At 46.3% G+C, this 26,827-nt stretch overlaps 1 protein-coding gene across 1 annotated transcript in view; it reads left to right on the top strand.

The window, feature by feature from the left end:
• COL26A1 (collagen type XXVI alpha 1 chain) overlaps nucleotides 1-26,827 on the top strand; it is a 96,645-nt gene that overhangs the window by 58,087 nt on the left and 11,731 nt on the right. The window contains exons 4-8 of the mRNA XM_063146803.1: nucleotides 18,178-18,239; nucleotides 20,120-20,273; nucleotides 21,913-22,002; nucleotides 23,072-23,224; nucleotides 26,083-26,175. Of these exons, the coding sequence (XP_063002873.1) occupies nucleotides 18,178-18,239; nucleotides 20,120-20,273; nucleotides 21,913-22,002; nucleotides 23,072-23,224; nucleotides 26,083-26,175 (552 nt within the window). The remainder of the gene's footprint in view (nucleotides 1-18,177; nucleotides 18,240-20,119; nucleotides 20,274-21,912; nucleotides 22,003-23,071; nucleotides 23,225-26,082; nucleotides 26,176-26,827) is intronic.

Below are 26,827 nucleotides of genomic sequence, written 5' to 3'. Positions count from 1 at the left end.
CTGAAATCCCGTTTTCTATGCAACTGTTAAAGATACAGGAGCCCGGTCCTCCTTTCCATAGGGTCACCCTACCCAAGAACGGCTTCCGTTAAGGGAGCAGAATGTTTTTTTTAATTTCAAGCGCATCTTAAAATGCTCTCAGTTAAACACAAGACCTGGTTAACATTGCTTGAGACGATGTCTCCCGTTTACTCCCCGTAAAGACATGCACTCATCCCAATTTCACTTACCTTATATTCTGAACATGTCGGGATAAAAGTTTGGGGACACCCACTGAAACAAAACAGATTCAGCCAGATAGTTCATAGGGTCTCATCCATGGCCCAAGACGTAAACATCTGCTTAAAATAATGTTCTACCGTGGAGAGAATTAAAAAAAAAAGGGGGGGATTAAACTTTTACTTCCTCCTCCACGGCTATATGTTTGTCAGCTGGAAATCCGATACGCCAGACAAATATTATTCCTTGCAATTGCTGGCAAAGAATAGCGTTTTGTGTATTTGGGGTCCTGCAGGGGTGTCTGCAGAGCGGGAGGACGGACAATTGCAGCCGTTTTCATTCCCAGATTTTGAAACCTGTTTCGCTTTTTGAAACGGAGGGCACGATCCGTGGATTCCAGTGGGAACGTCAAGCACACACTTGCCTCAACTTTTCCCGAATGAAACCCTTGGAGCTTTGAAGTTGATGAACGTCACAAAGAATTTCAAACGGCGGTTCAGTTTTCCGTACACTTATAGGCCTTAGCAAGTCCAGGCTTTAACACGGGGCGAACCCCAGGATCATCCCTGTGCGTCCACATGATGCACGGGGGATCCCGGGATCAGGAAGGGATCATTCCTCCCTTGCCCCGGAATAGAGCACTTGCCTTTGGGCCTGGTTTTTCCACGGTCTCGGGCCTGAGACCACGGAACATGTGGCCTGTTGCCGTGTTTTCATTCGGCTCCATGCGATTACTCGCGCGGAGCTGAGCGCTGCGCCCGTCGGGGAGAGCGGGGAAATGAAATTATTTTAAAAAATGCACCTACCTTTAGCGCGAGCCTCGTGTGGCGCAGAGCGGTAAAGCAGCAGTTACTGCAGCCGAAACTCTCCCCAGGGCCTGAGTTCGATCCCAGCGGAAGCTGGTTTCAGGCAGCCGGCTCGGGTCAACTCAGCCTTCCATCCTTCCGAGGTTGGTAAAATGAGTACCCAGCTAGCTGGGGAAAAGGTAATAATGGCTGGGGAAGGCAACAGCAAACCACCCCGCTATAAGGCTTGCCAAGAAAATGTCAGCGAAAGCAGGCGTCCCTCTAGGAATCAGCAATGACTCACATGCTTGCAGGAGAGGTTCCTTTCCTTTTCCCCACCATTAGCGCACGAGCATTTGTGCGCTCCTCTTCCTTTAATTTTTTGTTTTAAATGGCGGGCGCGACGCCTCTCTTCCTGAGGTCGTCATGCCTCGTGTGTAAACGGAGGAGAGATCTCGCGTTAATCACAGTGTGATCTCTTCCCTCCTCTGTCGCGGACTATCAGGTAAACCTAGCTAAGGCCATAGAGATATTGAAGAAAAGCCCAGTGTTTTACTTTCCAGATTTGACTGGAAAAGCAATTTTTTAAAATTCATTTTTTGCTTTTATTTTTGGTAACGATGATACATACCTGATGGATGTAAGCAGTGAAAGACTAGTTGGTATGGATTTGGAGAACAGAATGAAAAATTATTGCGCTCACCCCTCTGCACTGAAAATAATTTAGGGGGTTTCATTTGAGAGGCTAATACGTCTCCTTAGTATTTTACTAATACTAGTAAAAAAAAAAAAAATTAAAAGCAATGAAAGCTGTGATAACTATGTGTAGCTTTAGGCAAATTCAGCCCTCAAAGGCTTTGATAAAAAGACACGTTTCAACTTAGTGCCAAAACGAAGCCAGTTTCTGCCAGTCTGGCCTCCAAGGTGAAGGCATTCCACAACCAGGGTGGCACAACAGAGAAGGCCCTCTCCCATGTCCCACCATTATGTACGCCTTGCATTGGTGGGACGCAGAGGATGGATCTACCAATAGATTTCAAGTCTTGAGCAGGAAAATATAAGGAGAGGCACTTCCCTTGATGTTTGCAGGGCCGGCCTTGCCGTGTGGCTGGGTGAAGAGACCTGCTTCTGGTGGGATCCGGGGTCCCTTTGGCATCCATGCTGGAGAATTCACATATAGGATGCAAATACAATATTTATTTATTGGAATATCATAGTATCATAGAATAGTACAGTTGGAAGGGGTCTCTAAGGCCATCAAGTCCAACCCCCCTGCTCAATGCAGGAATCCACCTTAAAGCATTCCTGACAGAGGGTTGTCCAGCTGCCTCTTGAAGGCCTCTAGTGTGGGAGAGCCCACCACCTCCCTAGGTAACTGGTTCCATTGTCGTACTGCTCTAACAATCAGGACGTTTTTCCTGATGTCCAGCCGGAATCTGGCTTCCTGTCACTTGAACCTGTTATTCCGTGTCCTGCACTCTGGGATGATGGAGAAGAGATCCTGGCCCTCCTCTGTGTGACAACCTTTCAAGTATTTCATAGAATCATAGAATAGTAGAGTTGGAAGAGGCCGATAAAGCCATCGCGTCCAACCCCCTGCTCAATGCAGGAATCCACCCAAAAGCATCCCTGACAGAGGGTTGTCCAGCTGCCTCTTGAAGGCCTCTAGTGTGGGAGAGCCCACAACCTCCCTAGGTAACTGGTTCCATTGTCGTACTGCTCTAACAGTCAGGACGTTTTTCCTGATGTCCAGCCGGAATCTGGCTTCCTGTCACTTTAGCCCATTATTCCGTGTCCTGCACTCTGGGAGGATCGAGAAGAGAACCTGGCCCTCCTCTGTGTGACAACCTTTCAAGTATTTGAAGAGTGCTCTCACGTCTCCCCTCAGCCTTCTCTTCTCCAGGCTAAGCATGCCCAGTTCTTCCAGTCTCTCCTCACAGGGCTTTGTTGGTATCTATTACATTTCTGCACCGTGCCCTACGTCTGCTGGCCCCGTGATGGTTTGTGTAGCTGCAGCCAAACAAAAGCAGACAGGGTCTTCCATGGGGTTGGAGATGCATTTTTTTATTTTTTATTTTTTGACAGGCAAAGAGATCAGCCGACGTAATCATTTCTGGACGACCTGAGAACTTTGAGCTAAAACAGCCCCCTTTGGAAATCAATAAAGGAATGAGGGAGAGAGGCGGGGGAGCAGAGAAACTCACTGCAGCAGCTGACCGTGGAGAGTTTGGTTGAGGGAAAATGTGTTACGATTTGCTCCAGTTAAGGGATTACCTGCGTTCCAGGGGTGACCATTGGGAAATCTGGAGAAAGGAGGTATCTTCTTTCAGATGCAGGGGCGAGGGAGACGTGAGCATAGAAGGGAGATTAACTTTACATATGTTTTGTCTTTGGAAAGTTCAGTAACTTCAGCTGCTCTCTTTGGGCTCGTTTTTTGTTTTTTGTTTTTTTAGTTCCATGCTGTTAATCTTCAATTATCATTTGATGCCTCGTCATCCCTGTCAGGGCTGCATCAAAACGACTTGCTGTTCTCCCAGAACATTTTCTGTCTGAAAATAGCCCTCCCAGTTAAATTTTCAATATTTTTTCAGCAGTGCTTGTGAAAATGCTTAGCGGTCCGTTTATGCTGGTCAGTTTATCAAACGACCGGTTCTGTCAATTGACTTAAGTTGCTTTCATTGATGAAATTGACCGACAAAACATGTAATCCCTAATTGGCTGGGATTATCCATGTGACTAATTCAGGAAGCATTGCCCTCTCAATTGACTTAAGGCACAATCCTATGCATGTTTGGACAGAAATTTGATCTCATTTTTTGATCGGGTAACCTCCCTTGTGGACTGTGGGAATGCTGTGGATGTCATATATCTTGACTTCAGCAAAGCTTTTGACAAAGTACCACATGACATTCTGATTAACAAACTAGCTAAAAGTGGCTAGATGGAACAACTATTAGGTGGATTCACAGTTGGCTACAGAATCGGACTCAAAGAGTGCTTATCAACGGCACCTTCTCAAACTGGGGAGAGGCAACGAGTGGGGTACCGCAGGGCTCAGTCCTGGGCTCAGTGCTCCAACATTTTTATTAATGATTTGGATGAGGAGGTGCAGGGAACGCTGATCAAATTTGCAGATGACACAAAATTGAGTGGGATAGCTAATACCCTGGAAGACAGAAAGAAACTTCAAAGTGATCTTGATAGGCTGGAGTGCTGGGTTGAAAACAACAGAATGAAATTGAATAGGGATAAATGCCAAGTTCTACATCTAAGAAATAGAAACCAAATGCACAGTTACAAGATGGTGGATACTTGGCTCAGCAATCCTACAAACGAGAAGGATCTTGGAATTGTTGTGGATCACAAGCTGAATAGGAGCCAACAGTGCGATATGGCTGCAAGAAAGGCAAATGCTATTTTGGGCTGCATTAATAGAAGTATAGCTTCCAAATCACGTGAGGTACTGGTTCCTCTCTATTCGGCCCTGGTTAGGCCTGGTTAGCAGCAGCTGCTTCTTCTTCTTCTTCTTCTTCTTCTTCTTCTTCTTCTTCTTCTTCTTCTTCTTCTTCTTCTTCTTCTTCTTCCTTTCTTTTCCTCTGGAGCACAGGTGCGCTCCAGCTCCTGTATTCTTAAAAAAACAATGGCGATCACTTTGTCCTCCTTCCTCCCTGCCATGTGTGAACTCAGGGGGAGGATCTCATGATCAGCCTATCATGAGATCCTCCCCCCTCCCTCCCGCATCGCCAGGAGGTGTAGACATGTCCTTTGTCACGTAGAACACGGGTTCTATTCATGAGCCGGCGCCCATTCACAATATTGTCTTCATTGGCTGTCATGTCTAACCCTACTGCCCCTGTTTTGGGAGAAGATGTTTCAGGTAATCAATCAGAATCAGATTTGGAAATAGAGGAGGCAGCGTCAGACACCAGCCAGCCTGTACCAGTGGGGGAGGAAGCTCTCACAGGCGATTCCCCAGCCGGAAGTCAGCCCTCTCCAGAGCTTATCTCCTCAAGGCCAAATCCTACACACTCAGTGGGAAGTGAGCTTTCTTCTGGAGGAGAGTGCCCTGACAAACTAGCTAATGCTAGGGTCCGCCGGAAGCTCAAACGCATGGGGTGGAAGGAAGGTGTGAGAAAGTCAGTTCGTTTACGCCAGAACCTGCCTCCGCACCAGGCTCTCACGGGCGTTTGGGAAGTGGTTTCCTATTCTTCTTGAGTGAACAATTGTCTTGCTTAGTTTGCATAGTTTTGCCTAGGGGGACGTTTCCAAGACGTTAGCCTCTCTTCAGGTAGAAGAGACGTTTGTTGCTTAATGAAAGCTTTGTGGATTACTTAGCAAGCTTCGTTATTTGCCTCTCATCGAAAGCAGGAGTGTTCTGAGAAACACGACATTGACTGGCAATAGCTTTAGAGGATTTCAGAGAGACGTCCTCCCCAGCCTGACCTGAGAATGTCAGGGATACGCAAGACATACGTTCTCCTAGCGGATTGTTGCACTCGTGTCCGTGTTGGAGAGAAGGGCTACGCCTGGCTGGAAAAACGCAGCGATTCCAAATACCATCGGACAGTTATGGACCAGGGGAAAGGACAGCCCCCAGAGTAAATTACAACGCACATCTTGGTTATGTTGTTCTTTCCCTGGGTTCACTGACTTCGGAGTTTCCTGTTTGAAGGCTCAGCAATAACATAAAGATTGTAATTTATCTTAGTCAGTCAACGTCAAGCGCCCCCTCCTCGCCCGCCGGCCGCTGCTCACCGTGCGCCTGTTTCAGATCTGCCAGGCAACGTGTTCCACTTCAGTACAATTATCCCAATCTCCCCCCACCCACACCAACCCTCGCAAAAGGGCAGGCACATCCTGCGAGAATGTGGCCATGTGTACTTTGAGCTAAGAGCCGCACGGGTCTTTCAATGACATAGTTAAGTGCAAAGCACTTAGGTAATTCTAGTTTTGCCATAAAGGAGGGGGGGAAATTACAGGCGCTGGAAAGGAAAATTGGTAGCTGAGACGTGGGTAGAACTTGAAAGCAAACTGCAGGGTGCGTATCAGGAGGCCTAGACTACCTTTATTTTTCCTTTAATTTTTAAATAAACCTAGCCACTAATCTCCAGAGGAAATTTGAAATCTAAGGACCACATGGAGTAGCTATTCTGCGTTCGGTGAACTGCCCAGTGTACAGTTATAGAGCACGCATTGGCCATGTCTGCACGTCACTTTAAGGCCGAAAAAAGAAAAGAAAAAGAGTATGGGTTTATAAACCAGGATGAGAACTGAAGTGTGTTAGTGCGTATACCTGCTGGTTCCTGTTTTGTGCACTCACGTAAACTAACCAAGAAGCAGGGCTGTGCGCTGCCTCGGACCCAACCCCCGAATCTGATCCGAGGCAGCTGATTCGGTCCACTTGTGCCTGAATAGAAGGCGGTACTGGCTCAGCCCGAGGCATGCCAAAGTGAAGCAGATTGGTTCCAAAGCTCCTTGAGGTGCTTCGGGCCAATTCAGGGCAGTGCACCCACCGAAACCGGAGCCACTGCCACCCACAGTACTCATCGTTGCTATCTGTCCTCCTCTATTAAAGCCGAGATTTAAAAGTAAGATGGGGGCGTTGTCGTTTTCATAGATCTACAGCTGTGAACTATGGTGGCCGTAGAGGGCCATTTCCGAAGCAAGGCAGCCAGCCCCAAAGCGCCCTGAGTCTAATCAGGGCTGTTTCAGAGGCTATGAAACAGCCTCTGAGACGAATCCTGGAAAAACAACAACCCACCAATCAGTTTCATGGGAAATAAGGAATGCTCTGGTGCTCCTCTCCGGCAGATTTGCTTTTCTGGATATTTCCAAACAGAAAATTTGATAAGTGGGAGAGGAAAAGCGTGCCGAAGGACGCATTCCTTGCACACTGCAAAGCGACGGTCATGTCCGCTTGTTTTATTCTTCCTTTAAAACATTCCTAGCTGCCTCAAGAGCATTGATTGAGAGATGAGATAGAAATATTTTATTTTATTTTATTGATCTATCAATCAAATTAATTAAAATTAGAAGGGGGAACCAGCGTTAATCACTGAAGGCACCTTCCAGCTTCTTTGGCGTTTCTAAAGGCATACCTTAGCGTAATCCAGTACCCTGAGAGTGTTCTGGACTATACCTGCCATCATCCCTAACCATTGGCTATGCTCTTGGTGGCTGATGAGATTTGTAGTCCAAAACAGACTGCCCACCCCTGTCTTAAGAGCCACACGATACATTCAGAAATATTATTGTGATTCAGCTCTTATTGGGTTGTAGTATCTCCATCTGCCAGGTGGGGGGAATAGCTTATTTGAATAATTAATTGAATAATTAATAATTACTAATAATTAATAAATGAATAATAATTAATTGAATCTGCCAGGTGGGGGATAGCTTATTTGAATGAAGAATAATTAATTAAATAATAAGTAATAATAAGTAATAATAAGTAATAAATGAAAAATAATTAATTGAATCTTCCAGGTGGGGGATAGCTTATTTGAATGAAGAATAATTAATTGAATAATTAATGATTACTAATAACTACTAATAATTAATAAATGAATAAAAATAAATTGAATCAGCCAGGTGGGGGAATAGCTTATTTGAATGAAGAATAATTAATTAAATAATTAATAATTAATAATAAGTAATATTAAGTAATAAATGAATAATAATTAATTGAATCTGCCAGAGGGGGGATAGCTTATCTGAATGAAGAATAATTAATTGAATAATTAATAATTACTAATAATTACTAATAATTAATAAATGAATAATAATTAATTGAATCTGCCAGGTGGGGGATAGCTTATTTGAATGAAGAATAATTAATTGAATAATTAATAATTACTAATAATTACTAATAATTAATAAATGAATAATAATTAATTGAATCTGCCAGGTGGGGTGATTGCTTATTTTTCAATTAAAAAGCAGCAGTAGCAGCAGCAGCAACAACCCTCTATAAATAGAAAACTAACACATCATGGAGGGAGCTGGGTTACAACTCAGCTTTCTCTGACAAGCTGTGAATTTCCCCCTGCAGTCTTAAATGGTTCAGTCCAAGGAGGACTCTGCCAAGAGCTCCTGCAATGGAATCTGCCCCCTGGAATTTAATGCAAATTTAGTTGTAGAAAAATAGTTTAAAACCCTGGCTAAAAATGTGCTTCCCCCCCCTTAGGTTAACACATGAAAATGCTCATTTTGGGGGGGGGATTTCTGCATTTTGGAATTTGCGCATTTGTGCTAGTGCAAATGTATGCAAATTTGCGCAAATTTGCACAAATTTGGGAAATTGGGAAATGCCCGATTCTGTCAGAACGGCATCACCTGACAAACCGTGAAATGCAGAAAGAATTGATTTTGCGGAATCCATACATCCCTGCTTCAGACTTCTAGTTATGGTCTTATTATTATTTATTATTTATTGCATTTTTATACCGCCCAATAGCCGAAGCTCCCTGGGTGGTTCACAAAAACTAAAACCATTCAAAATATAAAACAAACCGTATAAAAACATGATATAAAATACACATTAAAAACTGATTAAAAACATCTTAACACATGACAGGTCCCTGCCTCAAGGAACATACAATGTTGCCCATGGGTAAACAACAGAAGAATGGGTGGGAGTAACACTACCAGCAGTGAGGCAGAAATAATGTTTCAGACGGAGATTTCAGCAACGTCTTTACTTACCAACACAAAGATAACTTTTCCTCCCCCCTGCCCGCAATTTTTTTTTTTAATCCAACTGTACCGTTTTACACTCTTGTAACTTTCTGCTTATGTGTTTTGGCTGTCGACCAGAAACTGAGGCGGTGTGTTCATCTGGTTTCGATAAAAATCCCCCCCCCCTGAATGCAGACAAGGCGTCTTCTTGAACATGTCTTCCTGTAAGATTGGAAGACGATAAGCAATCAAGTAATATTTTATCGGTAGCAGATAGGTATCTGGAGTAGGGCACCACCGTGGATTTCTGCGAGCTAGGAAAACATCCCAGACACAACAGTTTATGGAACAAGCCCACGCGTCTTTCAACGCACCAACCAACCAACACGTATTTGGTTTTGGGGAGAGGCGATTCTTATCGATGAGATAGACGCGCTCACGCGCTCACGGTTTAGGAAGAGATAATCTGGAAACAGAAGATGAAATCCTTCAGTGTTCTTTCCCGTTGTGGCCGGTGGGGCAGCGGGGTAGGTGGGTGGGAATCCCCTGTCTTAGCGCATCCAATCGAAAGCCTCTTGGCTGAGGCTTATCAGTCTCCGTTTTGCAAGCTTAGCTTGCTAGGAGAGATACGAACTGACAGCGGGGTGCAGATTGGCAGCAAGGCGGGAGATAAATCAACTCCCGGAGAGGTGGATGCAAGGGCCTTCACCAGATGAGTAAAGAAAAAGAAAGGGGAAAAGAAAGGCTATATTCCTTTCTTGCTTTTTCGTTACCTTGTGTTAGCTTTGAAGTGGGGCAAGGAGCAATTGTGACCCACTGTTGTGTAAATATCAGCAGTGGGAGGAGTAGGGTCACTGAGCAGGATCAAACCACATCTCTATCCTCGTCCATTCCGCCCAGTATCCGGTTTCCAACAGTGGGTAGGCTAACCCGTGGGGGAAGGTTCACCTTTCTTTGCTTGAAAAAAAATCTGCTGTGCCTGCTCTTCTTAAAACATAACCCAAATGGGCTTCCCCCACTCCCAAAAACATAATATTATATTGTACTTAATGTTGTTCCCTGTACGGATGTGCCAAGATTGTGATCTGGGAGGGAACAGTAGGGGAATGGGCCAGCTTTTTTTCTGGGAATCCTCTGAGAAAACTCATCCATTGCAATCCGATTCCGATTTGAGATGACAACGAGTTTGCCTTCCACGAGGTACGATTGATGCAGGCCACGAAAGCTCAGCCCAGGTTATTCGGCCCTGGTTAGGCCTCATCTAAAGTATTGCGTCCAGTTCTGGGCTCCACAACTCAAGAAGGACGCAGACAAGCTGGAGCGTGTTCAGAGGAGGGCAACCAGGATGATCAGGGGTCTGGAAACAAAGCCCTATGAAGAGAGACTGAAGGAACTGGGCATGTTTAGCCTGGAGAAGAGAAGATTGAGGGGAGACATGAGAGCACTCTTCAAATACTTGAAAGGTTGTCACACAGAGGAGGGCCAGGATCTCTTCTCGATCAACCCAGACTGCAGGACACGGAATAACGGGCTCAAGTGACAGGAAGCCAGATTCCGGCTGGACATCAGGAAAAACTTCCTGACTGTTAGAGCAGTACAACAATGGAACCAGTGACCTAGGGAGGTTGTGGGCTCTCCCACACTAGAGGCCTTCAAGAGGCAGCTGGACAACCATCTGTCAGGGATGCTTTAGGGTGGATTCCTGCATTGAGCAGGGGGTTGGACTCGATGGCCTTCTAGGCCCCTTCCAACTCTACTATTCTATGATTCTATGATTCTAGATAAGAGAAGAACCTGGACTGTAATCAAATCAAAGAACGGTTTCGCTCCACAACCAGAGAGCTTGTGGGAGCCAACTGGAGTGAGGCGCCTGTAGGGCAGAGAGTAACTTTGCAGAATATCTTGGGAAATAATAGATAATTATTGGTATTAGGGAGTGTTGAATTTAAAAAAAGATTTTTGGGGGGAGTTGTGTGGGGTTTTTTTGTGGTTCACCTTGTGGTTGGAGGTGGGAGAAAGCCGATCCATATGGCTTCGCTTAGGAGTGATTTTGTGTGTGTGCTGAAATTCGAAAACTCAAGTAAAATTGCATTCGGAGACTTCTATGTTGAATTCCTGTATAGCATCCATGCACTTACAGGTTTAGCACCGTGGATTGGGGGTGGGGGTGGGGTGGCAGGAGTACTCTTCTGTTTTCTGTTCCTTGACATCTAAAATCTACAGATTTTTCTTTTTTATGTATTTATTCAAAATATTTATATATCATTCTTCATTTGTCTAAATCCCATAGCTGTCCAAATTGCCTTCCTGCAGGGTTGCCATATTCTGAATCCACAAAACCGGGACAATTTTTTGGGGGGTGGGGGGGCTAGGATTTTTTTTAAAAACTGAGCAATATCTAAAGGTCTAGGGAAAGAAAGAAAGCTATCTAACCTTTAGTTATCTAACACTGCAATCCTGTGTGCGTCTACTCAGAAACAAATCCTATTAAGTTAAATAGTTCTTATTCCCAGGTAAGTATGCATAGGATTGCAGCCTAAAGTACTTACGCACCTGGAAATAAATAATAGGCAAAGAACAATTTCAACAAACCAACAGGAAAAAATGACACTAAATTACATTCCTCCACTAGTTCTCAAAAGCTAGAGGAGACTTCAATATGGAGACACTGAGCAGGCTCAAGGCACCATTTCGGAGGTTGGAATTTCTCCATCCGGCTGGAACAGGAATCCGGGATTCTTGACTGACTGGCCGGGACATTTTGGAAATGCTTAGAAACCGTGACATTCCCGGTTTTCCGGGACGTATGGCAACCCTACCCTTCTGGAATAGCGATCCGGGTTCTCCGATCGTTTGGTAGTCAGCTGAACAGCTTTTCTGCAGTCCCTTTAAAATGTTGAAATGTTGAAAACGTTAACAGTAAGAGCTTTCCGCTAAAATAAGCTGGTATTTTGGGCTCCGCCCCTTGCTGTTCGCCCCACCCCTTTGGCTGTCATCTTCGCCCACCGTGAGGAGCCTGTCCAAAATGGACTACTGCCCCTAGACTGAAAAAAAGTTCAAAACCCCTGGATTATAGCTATAGTCAAAAAGATGTTTCGTACACATTGCTTTGGTTAATCCCCCCTTCAATATGCGATAAAAGCAACCATGTTGGTCAACAAACCGGAGATTTTGCGTAATTGGCCTATCCCCCTGTAAATGGTCAATGCCTCTCAAACCCTTATGAAGGGATGGAGTTGGACCAGGCCGGCCCGGGTTCGAACTCCCAACAAGCCATGAAGTTCTCTGCCTGAACTTGGGCGTATCACTCGACTTCCGCCTCTCCGAGGGACGTAGCGAGGTTAAAATGGGATATCCCCCCCCTCAGCTCAAAGGACCAAGAGTGGGGTACAAATATGACATACGGATAAATATTTGTACTACCCTTTTCCTTGCACTTCCCCCGAGACCTGCTCTCTAGAAGCCGACCTGCACGAATCGTTCAGGTTAAATTAAATCATCTCGCATTAATTGTCAACCTCTAAAATATTGCTGTTGGCCCAGAAAATAATATAAATCAAGGATTAAAATAGTAGTTATCCTGAGCAGGTGGAAACTCTGTTTCCAAGTAAAACCATATTGCTACTTTGGCACGCATTCCGCAGGACTCTCTATAGTAATCCAGGTCTTTCTTTCTTTCTTTTTTAAAAAAGAGAGAAATATTTATGAAACGTATAAAACATAAGACTTTCTTTCCAACTTGCTAAGTGTAGTTTTCTCTGAGCCGTAAGAAGCTTGAATGTAGAGGTTTCAGGAAACTTTGCAGAAATGTCTTCCTCGGGAATAAGTTGCTTTTATTTCAACACAGTCTTTTCAGAGAGATTTTTTTTTAAAACAAAACGATTTATAAAAATACCTCTAAACCAGCTTTCAGGTATAAGAACCCCTCCCCCAAGGTGGAATATAAAAGAAAACATTTAAACAAATGTAGCAGCCAACGAAGAGGCGTGGTTTGCATCTGGCGTGGTTTGCATCTGGCTGGTACCAGGGCCTGATCTACACCTACTGCTTTAAAGCGCTTTATAACAGTTATAAAGCGCTTTAACTGCTTTAAAGTGCTATAAAACTGTTATAAAGCACTTTAAAGCAATAGTGTAGATCCGGCCCAAGGGGGCTGATGAGCAAAAACATTGACCTGATTAAAATGTGGAAAGTCTGGATGAAGTGGCTTTGGTAGCCCAGAGAGATCCCATGGGGAGGTAGCCATCCAACAGAAGTCCTACGCCAAACTCACTGTTGTCTCATGATAGCACTCTTCAAATACTTAAAAGGTTGTCACACAGAGGAGGGCCAGGATTTCTTCTCGATCCTCCCAGAGTGCAGGACACGGAATAACGGGCCCAAGTTACAGGAAGCCAGATTCCAGCTGGACATCAGGAAAAATTTCCTGACTGTTAGAGCAGTACGACAATGAAACAAGTTACCTAGGGAGGTGGTGGGTTCTCCCACCCTAGAGGCCTTCAAGAGGCAGCTGGACAACCCTCTGTCAGGGATGCTTTAGGGTGGATTCCTGCATTGAGCAGGAGGCTGGACTTGATGGCCTTATAGGTCCCTTCCAACTCTACTATTCTATGATTCATTGCACTCAGAAGAGGTGGACCAGGCTTCATTTTCTGCAAACGATTCCTTCCAAAAACAACACACACACACACCATTTCCCCCAACGGCAGCCAAACATTATATTTAGTTGTGCTGAGACATGCACTTAGGAGGGAAGACAAGAATGTTAAAAATGGGACTTGGAGCTGACCTTTCACAGCATGTGTGCGGTGGCTGTGTGTGTGTGCTTTGGTTCTGTTTGTTTCTCACTAAAATAAAACAGAAGGATCTGAGACCGTTTAACACTGTGGCGAAGTATGAGTCGTCCGGCCTTTCCGGGGCCTCACGCCAGTGTCACTTACACCAGCGTGAACTGTCAATCTAAAACAAGCAGGGATGTCACGGGGACATGACTGGTTCCAGGAGCCGGCCGGATTTCCTTGTGCCTGTCCCTCCTCTTCCTCAGCTCGCCAGGCCTCACAGGCTTTCTCTTTGAATGCCCTGGGGCTCAGGGGCTGCCCGTCCACCGTCCGCCCACATCGGGAGCCTTCATTGTGCACAACAATGAAGGAGGATGGCAACAAGAGAGAGGGCCTTCTCTGTGGTGGCCCCCCAGTTATGGAATGATCTCCATGGTTATGGCCTTAGAGAATGGGGAAACTAAAATGGCACAAAAGCCAGGAACCCACCCAAAGATTGGTGGGAAAGGGCTGGGAAAGGTCATGGCCCTCTGGGGAGCCGGAAGAGGGCTGGGCTGAATTGAATCACTGAATTGATCTCATGGTTCCCAGTATGCAAAACCCCAGTGCTTGCAACCCAACGGGATGTACCAAAGCTACACAGTTTTATTTTCCTTCCCACTGGGTCTCAAAGGGTGCCTTTCCCAAGGGCCCAATGAATGCAGCGTGAAATCCCTTCGATCTGCACGCACGGAAAATATTAACAGGAGGAACGACAGCGACAACAGTGATGCATCTTCATCATCATTATCATCATCTAAGCTCATTTGGAAATAGATTTCAGGTCTCCAGCAAGGGCTAATCAGGAACCGCAAGGGATTTCCAGGGGAGGTAAAAGGGTTTGCTTAGGAAGAAGTGTAACATCTGCAGAGTTGTTGTAAGTAAAAACCTTGGGAGCTCTGGAAGCCGCACATCTGTTAAGCAGATGAGCTACCCAAAAACACAGAGGGTTTTTTGTGAAGGAAGCAACGGCACATCTGGGGATAGAGCACCACATACTCAGATGTCTGTCTTTTGCCACCCTTGCAAAAAAGAGCGGGCTCAGCAGAAATTGGAGGCTGGCTGTCGGGCGCACGTCAGCCGTTTTACTCCCGAGGAGGCCCACCGGTGCGGATGTGACTCAAAATTCTAGGGCCGCATGAGAGCAATTTGGGCCCGCAGAGAAGACATTTAACTGCCCCCCCTCTCTCGAATTGGTACGCTTTAACTACTCTCCTGCAAAACGAGGCACATTGGGGCCATGTGGAATTGGCAACAAATATCATCATTGACAATAAGCGGATGGGCAGAAAGGAACCAGAAATTGTAGATAGGGTAACGGCTTGAGGAACTCCCTTGACTCACGCTGTTTGAAGTTTGGTGGAGGCTGTTAAGACGTCATCAAAAGGTGACGAACCCTGGGGAGTTCTCTGTCCTGCAGACTGCTCTAGTCTTAAAGAGGAACGAGGTGCTCGAACAGATGGCGTCACATTTCTGCTTAGGGGGTAACATTTTGGAGTGCCTTCCTACGTTTTAAAAATCCCTGCAAGTAGAAAACCAGGACAGCAACTAAAGGGCTGGATTAGTAGCCCTCTCCCTGACGTGCCGGCTTTCTACTTGCAGGAGGTGATGTTTGCACATCGCTTTAAGGGAAGAATCCGGAAGAAAGCCACCCTGAAGAAACCACGCCGGGTTCACACAACCCAACTACCCAACATCCCCCGTCGAAGGGGGGGTCATGTCATGCGAACCAGTTCTGAAGCTATCAAAAAAGAGGGATTGTTTCTTTTCTTGAGACCGAGGAAGAGGTTGAAGTAATTGCCAGTGGGTCCGATGAACGCTGACGATACAGCTGCAAATGCTCCCAAGATGTCTCATTACTAATTACTCACAGAATAAGAATTTCGGAGTAAGGGTGCCCAGCTTGCAATAAAAAGAAATATTAGGAGCAATGGAGGTTCCTATTATGAGCTTTTCGCTTGTGATTGTTGTCGTGATAACTATCTGGGACCACCGGGCGCCCACCGGGGCTTTTGAGGGCAGGGAGCCGCTCAGCAGGGATGTGATTGTAATTCACGTGCATGGCACACTCTGCTCCAATGCAACTGTGCATTTTCCTTATGCGCATGCGCCCCCATGCTTTGTTGGTTAGCATCACACCCACTGCTTTGTGGGTTACCATCAAGCCTACCTAGAGTCGATACTAGGAGTGTGCACCGTTCTGTTTCGGATCTCCGAATCCGAAGAGGAGCGGGCCAATCCGGACCTCCTAAACCCAGTTCCGGAGCGGATCGGGGGAGGTCCGGATTGACTTGAAGTGGTTCGGAACGGTCCGAATCGATTCAGACTGTTCTGAAGCTTTGGAGTCAGGTAAGTGGGGAGGGGCTCCGTCATCCGCCACCACGGTCTGTGCGGTGGCAGATGGCAGAGCCAGGTAAGGGGGGGGGGGAGGAGGGCTTATTCAGACACCATTTTGTCCCCCCTTCCCCACTTACCTGCCTCCGCCGTCTGCCACGGAGGCAGGTAAGTGGGGAGGGGGGAAATGGTGTCTGAATATTGATCCGGAATATTAAAATCCAAACATCTTTCCGAATAAGAACTTATTTGCCTGTTGGTAGGACAGGGAGTTGCAGAGCCAGGGAGCAGCCACCAAGAAGGCCCTGCCTCACCTGCCAAACGTGTCTCTGATAATGGCCTTTCCCCCGTTCGCAATCAGCACCCCCAAAGGTTGGGTCTTCCATTGTGAATTTACATCCAACTTCCTTGGGGAACATTTCTTCTCTCTTACGGAAGAACTCAAATTTTATTTCCTGCCCAAATGGCAGCACTGTGTGAGGCTGGAGTCATTCCTTTACTTATGAACTCATTTGGGATTTGATGCTGTCGTTTAAAATGTCATTTTCGTGAGACAAGGTCCTTTCCAATGTCTCGTCCCCACTGTTCATTTCCTTGCTTCTTATATTCCTCGCTGATGCTTTGTCAATGCTGCCATCAAGTGGCTTCTTTGATACAGAGTATTCTCACTACCATCGCGGTCCAATGACTGATCCCATAACATGCATGGCTTCAAAAGGGGGTTGGATAAATTCCTGGAGGCAAAGGCTATCCATGGCTACTAGCCCTGATGGTTGTGTGCTATCTCCAGTATTGGAGGCAATAAGCCTCCTAGGGAGGTTGTGGGCTCTCCCACACTAGAGGCCTTCAAGAGGCAGCTGGACAAGCATCTGTCGGGGATGCTTTAGGGTGGATTCCTGCATTGAGCAGGGGGTTGGATTCAGTGGCCTTGTAGGCCCCTTCCAACTCTGCTATTCTATGATTCTATGATTCTATGATTCTAAGCCTGTGTGCACCAGTTGCTGGGGAACATGGATGGGAGGGTGCTGTTGCAGCATGTCCTTCTTGCAGGTCCCTGGTTGACCCCTGTGTGAACAGAGTGCTGGACTAGATGGACCCTTGGTCTGATCCAGCATTAGGGCACTTCTTAGGTTCTTAGGTTCGTATGCATGCAAATAAAGATGTACCTAGTTCTACTTAGGGCGAGCTATTCCATTTCAGTTCATTTTTGTTAAACATTTACCCAAACCTACGGACTTCTTCATACCTGGGAATAATATATATATATATATATATATATATATATATATATATATATATATATAAAATGTTGGAAGAACCGAAACAAATTTGTCCATCTAGGTCAGGCCTTTGACTACTTAGCTCTTCAAAGTCTAGCCTTATTCAACCATGCGGGTGCTGAACCAGGATCGTCGCCACTTTTTTTACCTGGCTGGATACTCATCTTAGGGCTGTCGGAGAAATCCGTTTGCGGGAGGGGATGGAATTCAACGTCTTTTCCTCAGCTTGGCCTCCGGGACTTTGTTTTGGTTCCTGTTGCAGTGACAGATTCGATCTGCGGCAAGGTGGGCCAGTTCGTGGATTTTCCGGGAATTTTCCCGCAGAGCGGTAAAGCAGCAGTTTCTGCAGCTGAAACTCTCCCCACGGCCTGAGTTCGATCCCAGCGGAAGCTGGTTTCAGGCAGCTGGCTCGGGTTGACTCAGCCTTCCATCCTCCCGAGGTCGGTAAAATGAGTACCCAGCTAGCTGGGGGAAAGGTAATAATGGCCGGGGAAGGCAACGGCAAACCACCCCGCTATAAGGCCTGCCAAGAAAACGTCAGCGAAAGCTGGCATCCCTCCAAGAGTCAGTAATGACTCAGTGATTGCACGAGAGGTTCCTGTCCTTTTCCTTTGGAAGGTTCTGCAATTCGCACACATTTCTGAGCAATTTGCACAAATTGCAGCCGAATTTGTGCCAATCGTGGTGCTGCATCGGCCTCTGAGGCGAGTGTGTGTGTTTGTGCAAATCCCTAGACAATGGACATGATGATGGATTATTATTATTATTGTTATTTTATTATTATTATTATTATTATTATTATTATTATTATTATTATTATTATTATCCTGCCTTTTGCCCAATACTGGATAACCCAATGTATTTTGTAGAGGGAATTGAAGGAACTTTTGGTTGACACGATAAACTGTTTCCCTGACTAGTAGAGGTGCTGAAATGTTTCCCCTGCTTATTCCTTGTCCCCGTTTTCCAGATCTGTAGCCCATAAAATGAGATAAAAGTTGTGACGAGCGCTTTGGGATGTTGTTTATTTGTTTTGATAAGTCGCCCCACCGTTTTCTCTTCTAGAATGTATGAATTGCACGAGACTCACGGATATGACGGAGCGGCTGAACACCCTCGAAGCCAAAGTAAGGCGGCTTTTCAAGAAACCGTTTGATTTATTAAGGGTTCCCGATACATCCATGCGCGTGACCATGTGCTCACCCAACTGCGTTGCTCTCACCGGTCTGAGCCTCTCCTGCTCCCTCAAATGCCTCGGCTTTCCCCCCCTTATTGTCCCATATTGCTTGGAAATTCCTCCCAGGACATCTGTGTGATGCCATCTTCTCCAGAACCTTTCAGTCCCTATACCTTACTGTAAGCCTGAGTGAGGACAAACAGAAATAAACATGCATCTCTCCCCTGTTTACTAGGGCTGTGCGGAACAGCTCCGCTCTGCTTTGAAATTGCTTTATTGACGTTTGGCCTCCATTAAGCCAGGGTGGGTGATTGTCAAGCTCAAGGGGGGCAGGCGGAAGCTGCAGTGGGGCGAAGACTCACCCGTTTGGCCCATTCCAGCCCTGTGAAGTTCATCTCCCAATGAGGGCGTCCCTGTTGTGCATATACCTCACTGAAACCCACACTGAGTATGTGTTCCTGCCGCACTGTATATATAAATGCCGTAAGCTCCCTTGACTCCAGTTTTCAATCTTCTATTGCGCTTTCCGCTCCCCCGTCTTTTAATAAAACCCGTCGGAGGATTATGGATCGCCTGTTATAAATCCAAGTGGTCTTGGCCGTCCCCTTTGAAACTGTCAGTGTTTGACCTGGGCTGATATCACCCATCCCAACGGAAGATGTCGGCTGATCAGAACGTAAGGAAATAATGTTACACAAATCCTAGATATGATTGATTCCGCATGGGATTGGTTAAATGACCCACATAGTTTTTGCATGATTGCGGTTCCTCGTAACACAATCCTGGCTCCCCAGGCTCCAAAATGGAAAATGATATTTTTTTCAATATATACAGTATAAGGTTTGGAATACACACACACACACACACACACACACATATATATATCACATTTCCCCATATAATTAAAGGACCTGAGTTTATTTTTAAAACATGCAATCGAGGGTTCCACCATTTATCTTCATAGAATCATAGAATAGCAGAGTTGGAAGGGGCCTATAAGGCCATCGAGTCCAATCCCCTGCTCAATGCAGGAATCCACCCTAAAGCATCCCTGACAGAGGGTTGTCCAGCTGCCTCTAGTGTGGGAGAGCCCACAACCTCCCTAGGAAACTGGTTCCATTGTCGTACTGCTCTAACAGTCAGGACGTTTTTCCTGATGTCCAGCTGGAATCTGGCTTCCTGTTACTTGAGCCCGTTATTCCGTGTCCTGCACTCTGGGAGGATCGAGAAGAGATCTTGGCCCTCCTCTGTGGGACAACCTTTCAAGTATTTGAAGAGTGCTCTCACGTCTCCCCTCAATCTTCTCTTCTCCAGGCTAAACATGCCCAGTTCTTTCAGTCTCTCTTAAACTCATCTTTCTCACTAACAGTGTGCAACTACGTAGTATGCAGGCCAAACCTATACAAGTCTATTTCTCTTGTGGCCCTGAGACCTAGGGCTCATCTACACCAAGCAGGATATTGCACTATGAAAGTGGTACGAAAGCGGTGTATTAAAGGCAGTAGCCACAGTACTGCTTTATAGCAGTATTGAAGTGCACTGCAGGATCTACACGACTGCTTTATAGTGGTACTGAAGTGCACTGACAACTGTTGGGGCCCATGACACATCTACACCAAGCAGGATATAACACTATGAAAGTGGTACATGGTACGTGTCAATGGCCCCAACAATTGTCAGTGCACTTCAATACCACTATAAAGCAGTCATGTGGCTCCTGCCTTTTATATACCGCTTTCATACCACTTTCATTGTGGAATACCCTGCTTGGTGAAAAAGAGCCCCCAGTGAAGCAAGACAGGCTTTGATTGTTACATATCTTGCACACAGATCCTTCTGCTTGAGGCTGCAGAGCGAGTTCCGCCTTCAGAGAATGACTTGCCCATGGCGAGGACGACGGCCACATGGTATGATGACTTTGTGCCAGACGCCATTCCGCTAGCCAACCCAGGCACTGTACTGAGAAAACCAATGGGACCTGTTGGTGAGAACTTTGCATGGTATTCTGTGCTTGGCCATAAATCTATTCCATCCTTTAACTACATTGAATTTCTTCTTCTTCTTCTTCGAATCATAGAATAGCAGAGTTGGAAGGGGCCTACAAGGCCATCGAGTCCAACCCCCCGCTCAATGCAGGAATCCACTCTTCTTCTTCTTCTTCTTCTTCTTCTTCTTCTTCTTCTTCTTCTTCTTCTTCTTCTTCTTCTTCTTCTTCTTCTTCTTCTTCTTCTTCTTTTCTCTCTCTCTCTCTCTCTCTCTCTCTCTCTTTTCTTGCTTGTGGCGGTTTTTCTTGATGGACATGACGGGCTTTGCCAAAGCATACTGTCCTTTACTGACTCAGAAACTTCCTTACTATTGAATGTGTTTTGAATAGGACCAATTTCTGGATGTTGGTGCAGATATATTTTGGTAGGCCCAGTTTCTGAATTATTTTTGTAAATTTTTTTGATGCGATGCTGGTGACTGATGTGACCAAAGGAATCATTGTGACCTTTTACTATTGCCATAGTTCTTTAACTTCCATGGCCAGTGGTGTATATTTTTTCTATTATTATTATTATTATTATTATTATTATTATTATTATTATTATTATTGTTATATTATTATTATTATTATTATTATTATTATTATTATTATGTCTTTTCTCGCTTGTGGTGGTTTTTCTAGACAAACATGACGTGCTTTGCCAAGTCTTGCTATCTTTTACTGATGCAGGACTTTCTTGACTACTGAACATGTTTTAAGTATAACTGCTTTCTGGTTGTTGGCGTGGATGTATTTTGGTAGGCCCAGTTTCTGAAGGCATTCTGTAAAAAAAAATCGTGATGCTGGTGACTGATGTGACTAACAGAATAACTGTAAAATTTTCCTCTGGCCATAGTTCTTTAACTTCCATGGCCACCGGTGTATATTATTATTATTATTATTATTATTATTATTATTATTATTATTATTATTATTTAAATTCATGCAAAAACTCACATTTAAATCATACATTTCTAAATGTATATTGATACATCTGAACTGAGAACTCAGCCGGAGCAGGCAGTATAAAAGCTCAGAGCGAATGGCCAACTATTAATGCGTCCTGTTTCCCCAAATAGCTGGATGCCTCTGAGAAAACCACAAGTCGACCATGAAGGAAAGGGACCCCCCTCCTTTTGCCCCCCAAAAAACTGGGATTCTACCCCCACCCCCACAAAAACAGGGATTTTGCAGCATACTGCCTCTGAACAAGGAAGCTCTACTTAGACCCATTCTTCTGGACCGGAGCTGCTATTCTGGATCAGACCAAGGGTCCGTCAGCCTGTTTCCCACAGCTGTGGGAATAGCTGTACCTATTGACCTTGGCCAATCCAGACCGCTGAAAATTCTGTTTGGTCCATTTTTTAAAAATGAAATCTTCCCCCAAATCCACAAATGCTTTGCTCCACAACAACCCCTTCCCCAACCCCAGATATGTGGGGGGTTTGTTCTGACCGGCAGTGACCGGTGAAAGGCACTCTGCATCTGTCTGGTGTGCTCTCTTAGAGATTTATATTTCACCCTACAAGTACCATTTCATGGCTGCTTATTTCCTTTGTGGCAAAAGATGTGAACGTTTGTCTTTGGATCTTGGCAGGGTTACCCGGACCAGTTGGGAAACCAGGACCGGCAGGCCCGAAAGGCGAAAAGGGAGAGAGTGGCGACAGGGGTCCGTCTGGACCACCAGGTGAGGTTTGGGAGGGCGGAGCTAAAGTCCTGAGAGATAAAGACTGCTGGGTAGTTGATGCATGATATTGCCTTCCCCAACTGGTGCTCTTTGAATGGCTTGGGGTGCAACTCCCATCATCACCAGCCAAGCATGCTTACTGGGGAAGATGGGAGATGCACTCCAAGCCATTTGGAGGCCACCAAATTGGGGAAGACTATATCACATTATGACTGTTGGAGCCTGGCTTCTTGTTACAGTCGCCAAGGAAGACTTCTGTCCATCGAAGATTCGGAAGGGAGGGAGCATAAAACTTGCCATGAGCTCCTGAGTGTTGAGTCAAGGGTCGTGTCCTGGGAGCTGTTGCTGGACCTGAAGGGTGTGTGGCCTGATTGCTCTCAGCAGCTGAGTGGTTTGGGAGCTTCATTCTGATTCCTGACTCCAAGCTGAGCAGAAGCAGAGAAGAGGAGCTGTCCTAGTTGGACTAGTAGCTCCAAAAGGAAGCCAGGTCCCAGAGAGAGAGTGAGAGAGCGATCAGGAGTTTGTCAGGGGGAGTGTAGTGGAAGAGGAGACCAAAGCATGGAGGAGAGAGGCCTCAAGTAAATCCAGGAGGCTGCCCATTTAAAGAGGCCGTGTGCTTGCCATGTGCTCCTGCATGCTGAGTCAACAGGCGTGTCCTGAGAGCTGCTGCTGGGCCTCAAGGGGCGTGGCCTGATTGCTCTCAGCAGCTGAGTGGGCAGTGAGCCTCATTCCGATTCCTGACTCCAAGCTGAGCAGAAGCAGAGAAGAGGAGCTGCCCCAGCTGAACTAGATTCTATGATTCTCTTGTGCTCCCAGTGCATATGGGAGCATCCTAGTCAGAGAGAGAGAGAGAGAGAAGGAGGGAGAGAGATTTACATTGTAGAAGAATCTTATTGTGGAGGCAGAGAGAATCCATTGGCAGAGGAGAGAGGGACTAGGCCAAGCAGCAAATCAGGGATTGTGGGATTCACGTTTGTTTTATAAATAAAAAATCTTAAGGCCCAGGTTACACCCGCACTGCTTCCGACAGCATGAGAAATCCCTAACGTGTCTTTGTTCTGAATTCCAGGGTTGCTTGGACCTCCAGGGCCCAGGGGATATCCCGGGGAAACCGGGATTCCCGGACCACCAGGGCCTCCTGGGCCATCAGCCTCTCCGGGCCTCCCGTTAACATTTCAACAAGGAGTCCTGTACTCGCTGCAGTCCAACGCAGAGAAAGAAAGTAGGTCTTCTTACATTTTGCACGCAAAGTACACGAGCGACCGTAAGCTTAAGTGGAGGCTCAGCAGGAAGGAATCCTTCACCCCCGGGGGGGGGGAGCTATGGTGGCCAACTGTGGGTGAGGAACATGTGGCCACCTCCAGGTCTTGGACTCCAACTCCCATCAACCCCTGCTGGCATGGCCACTAGTCAGGGATGATGGGGTTTGTGGCTCAAGAAAATCGTGTTCCCTGTGTCTTAGAGAACAGCCCCCTAACCTCTTTCAAAGATATGCAGGGGGCTACGTCATTCTCTGCTCTCTTGTAAAAAAAGAAAACACCTTCACCTTTTCCTAGTCTACTGCTCCCGTAGTCTGAAGCCTACCCAGCCAACCTGAAGGGGAAGGACGTTCCCTGAAAACCTGCTGCTGTTACCGTGCCATGCCGTTGACGCTGTATGGATGGGGTGGCTGAGACCCCTTTCCACAGCAAGCCACTTCTGGATAGAGGCCGAAACGGCAGGAGAGTAGAGTAATTCATTACAATGCATTTCTGATCAGGGCGTTTCCAATCTCGCAATGCGATTCGTGGACTTGGAGAAGAGGAGGCTAAGGGGAGACATGATAGAGGTGTACAAAATTATGCATGGTGTGGAGAATGTGGAGAGGGAGACATTTTCTCCCTCTCTCAAAATCCTAGAACCCAACGGGGTCATCCCATGAAACTGATGGGTGGGAGATCCAGGACAAATAAAAGGAAGGACTTCTTCACAGAGTGCAGAGTTAAGTTATGGAACTCACTGCCACAGGATGTGGTGATGGCCACCAATCTGGATGGCTTGAAAAGGGGGTTGGATCAATTCCTGGAGGCGAAGGCTATCCATGGCTACTAGCCCTGATGGTTGTGTGCTATGTCCAGTATTTGAGGCAGTAAGCCTGTGTGCACCAGTTGCTGGGGAACATGGGCGGGAGGGTGCTGTTGCACCATATCCTGCTTGTTCATCCCTAACCGATGGCTGGTTGGCCACTGTGTGAACAGAGAGATGGACTAGACTGACCCAGCATCAGGGCACTTCTGATGTTCTTATGGACGCCCCCCAAATGCATTTGTGAACCGCCCAGAGAGCTTCGGCTATTGGGCGGTATAAAAATGTAATAAATAAATAAATAAATAAATAAATTTGACATCAATCCAGGGAGTAATGTGAGGGGGGAGAGTGGATTTTGTAAGTCTCCCCTAATGCTGAGTTTTACTATGTGAGCGGTTTGTTTAGCAAGCTCCTTTTGAGTGGCCCACTTACACTTTATGTCCTTACTGCTTGTGCCGCACTCCAGGAATGAAAGTGCAGCAGTAACAACGGGAGAATTCGTTAAGTGTAAGATGGTTCTTGTTAATTAATCATCTCTCTCTCTCTCTCCTGGAGGTAGGGGGCCTGGATGTATTTTTAATCCGCTGAAGACTTCAACAGCCATGCTCCGTAGTAAATTATTTAGACAGGAGGGGAATTAATTGCGGTTCACGGCACAGATTTCCTGGCGAAAACGGGGAGTGGGAAAACAGCCTGCTCATGGCCATTTTGCATGGGGGAGCTGTGTGTCCCAACATCTCTGGCTCATCCTGGCTTCTTAAGGGGGCAGAGCTGTCGATTGGATATTTTGTCATGATTCTCCAGGTGTGGACACTTATGGAACCAAAATGGCACATCCCACACGTGAGACAGTGTTAGCAGCAGGCTTGGGAAAGCTCAGAATTTGCAGAAGTACGGACATTCATTATAGAAAGAGAAAAACCCAGAGAGGGGGAATGCCACTTACCCATTGCCTCTTCCAAAAAATTGAAATGAATCACGACAAAAGGGGACATAGATTTTGCATAATATTTGAATACGTTGGTTTTTATATCAAGGTAAATTTAGCGAGACTGGCTATACTTTAAATTGACTCTGACGTCAGCGGGGCAGTGAGCCCACTCTGCGTTTTTCTCAGAACCAGTCAGAACTCGGAAGGAGTTCTGACCGGTTCTGACTGAAACCCGGAATGGATTCACCACCCTGCTGACATCGGAGCCACCAGCCTCCACCGTAATGGAGTATCCTGGAAAGGGGGCATGACTAGCTGGCTGGCATAGTGAACAGGAGCACGCTACGCTGCAAGTCTTTGTTGCAGTCCGCACTTACAACTAGCTATGTTGCTGTTGTTGTTTACATTTCTCTATCTAGCCGTTGTAGCTGGCTGGGGGATTCTGGGAGTTGTGGCCCAGAGGGTGCTAGATTTAGGAAGGCTACTCTGGTAGCTGACTTTGCAAAGCATTCCTTTGCTACATGGAACACCGCCAAAAAAACGATCAAATAGAATTCCAAGCTGTCAACAGCAGGGGGCAGCAGAGCCCAGAGAACAGGGTACACAGGTTTCAAAGCAGCCACGAGGATAGAACTGGCTATTCCCCCCCCCCCCCGGTTTTGCCCCGCTTACGACTCTCTGACTTGTCTCCTTCTCAGAATTGCTTCCTGTTAAGTCATCTTGGTTCGTGAAAGTGGGCCAAATTGTGCAGCTACGATGTCTTTGACACCAGCCGCTGGTAGATACAAACTGCAAACTTCCCAGGAGCCGGGCCGGAGGCTTCCCTCCCCAAATAATGTGTGGTCTTTTGGCAGGGCCGGCCCTCCCATGAGGCAGGGTGAAGCAGTCGCTTCAGGCGGCAGATGCCAGGAGGCAGCAAGAGCCCTCTTTTACACAGAAGGTCAGACTAGATGACCTCTAGGACCCCATCCAGTTCTGTATAAGACTGCTAAGAAAAATCACTACAGTGCACAAATTGTTCTCCTGATCTGAGAGTAACTCGGGTACACTGATTTCCTTCGCCGTTTCTCTCGCTAATACAGACGGGGAGACGCAGCTGGCGCCCACAGTCATCGACACAATCTTGGCTGGTTTACCTGGACCTCGTGGCGCACCTGGCCCCGTTGGCCTGCCAGGTAATAAGGGCAAGGGGAGAAAAGCTGCAACAGCAACAAACCTAAGGCAGTCCGTGGAGGGTCGGGTCTTATGGATAGCGCAATCCAGCCAGCTTGATCTGCCTTAGACAAGCATCAGAATTCCGTTATCTAAGAAACCCTTCCATTAGACATGCAGGCACTTCCAATTTTTAATGTTGTTTTTTTTAAAAAAAATACCTTAAGTGGTTTGTCTGCATGAGAGGCACTCAGGAATGACCTCCCGTCAGGATCGCAAGAGCCTCTTATTACTACGTTCCTCCATTTAGCCTTCAGTTCATTTCATCCCCGGCTTTGATATACAAGGGCTGCATTAATTATTGAGGCTGATTCAATTGCTCTGGTGGGCGTCTGGGGCTCGTGGGGAAAGAATGGGGGGGGGGGGCCTTCAGCCGAAACAATTAAAGCTAAGTTCGGAAGCAGCCTGCATCTATCTGCCTCCCCCCTCCCCAAAGAACTGCAAATGTAATTAATAGTTGGCGTCTGGAAGAAATTATATTCCCCTCCCTGGTCTGCACCCCCCTGCACAAGTGGGATAAAGCCATTAGGAGACAACCCCTTAACAATGTAACATAACAAGTGGATCCGTTCAGATGAATGTTCCCATTCTGCCAAGTGCGGAGTTGCTGCGTGC

This window comes from Elgaria multicarinata, chromosome 22 (assembly GCF_023053635.1).
Source record: "Elgaria multicarinata webbii isolate HBS135686 ecotype San Diego chromosome 22, rElgMul1.1.pri, whole genome shotgun sequence".
In the NCBI taxonomy this organism is placed as follows: Eukaryota; Metazoa; Chordata; class Lepidosauria; order Squamata; family Anguidae; genus Elgaria; species Elgaria multicarinata.
The sequence above is the reverse complement of the archived record's forward strand: the minus strand, read 5'-3'. Positions and strand labels throughout refer to the sequence as shown.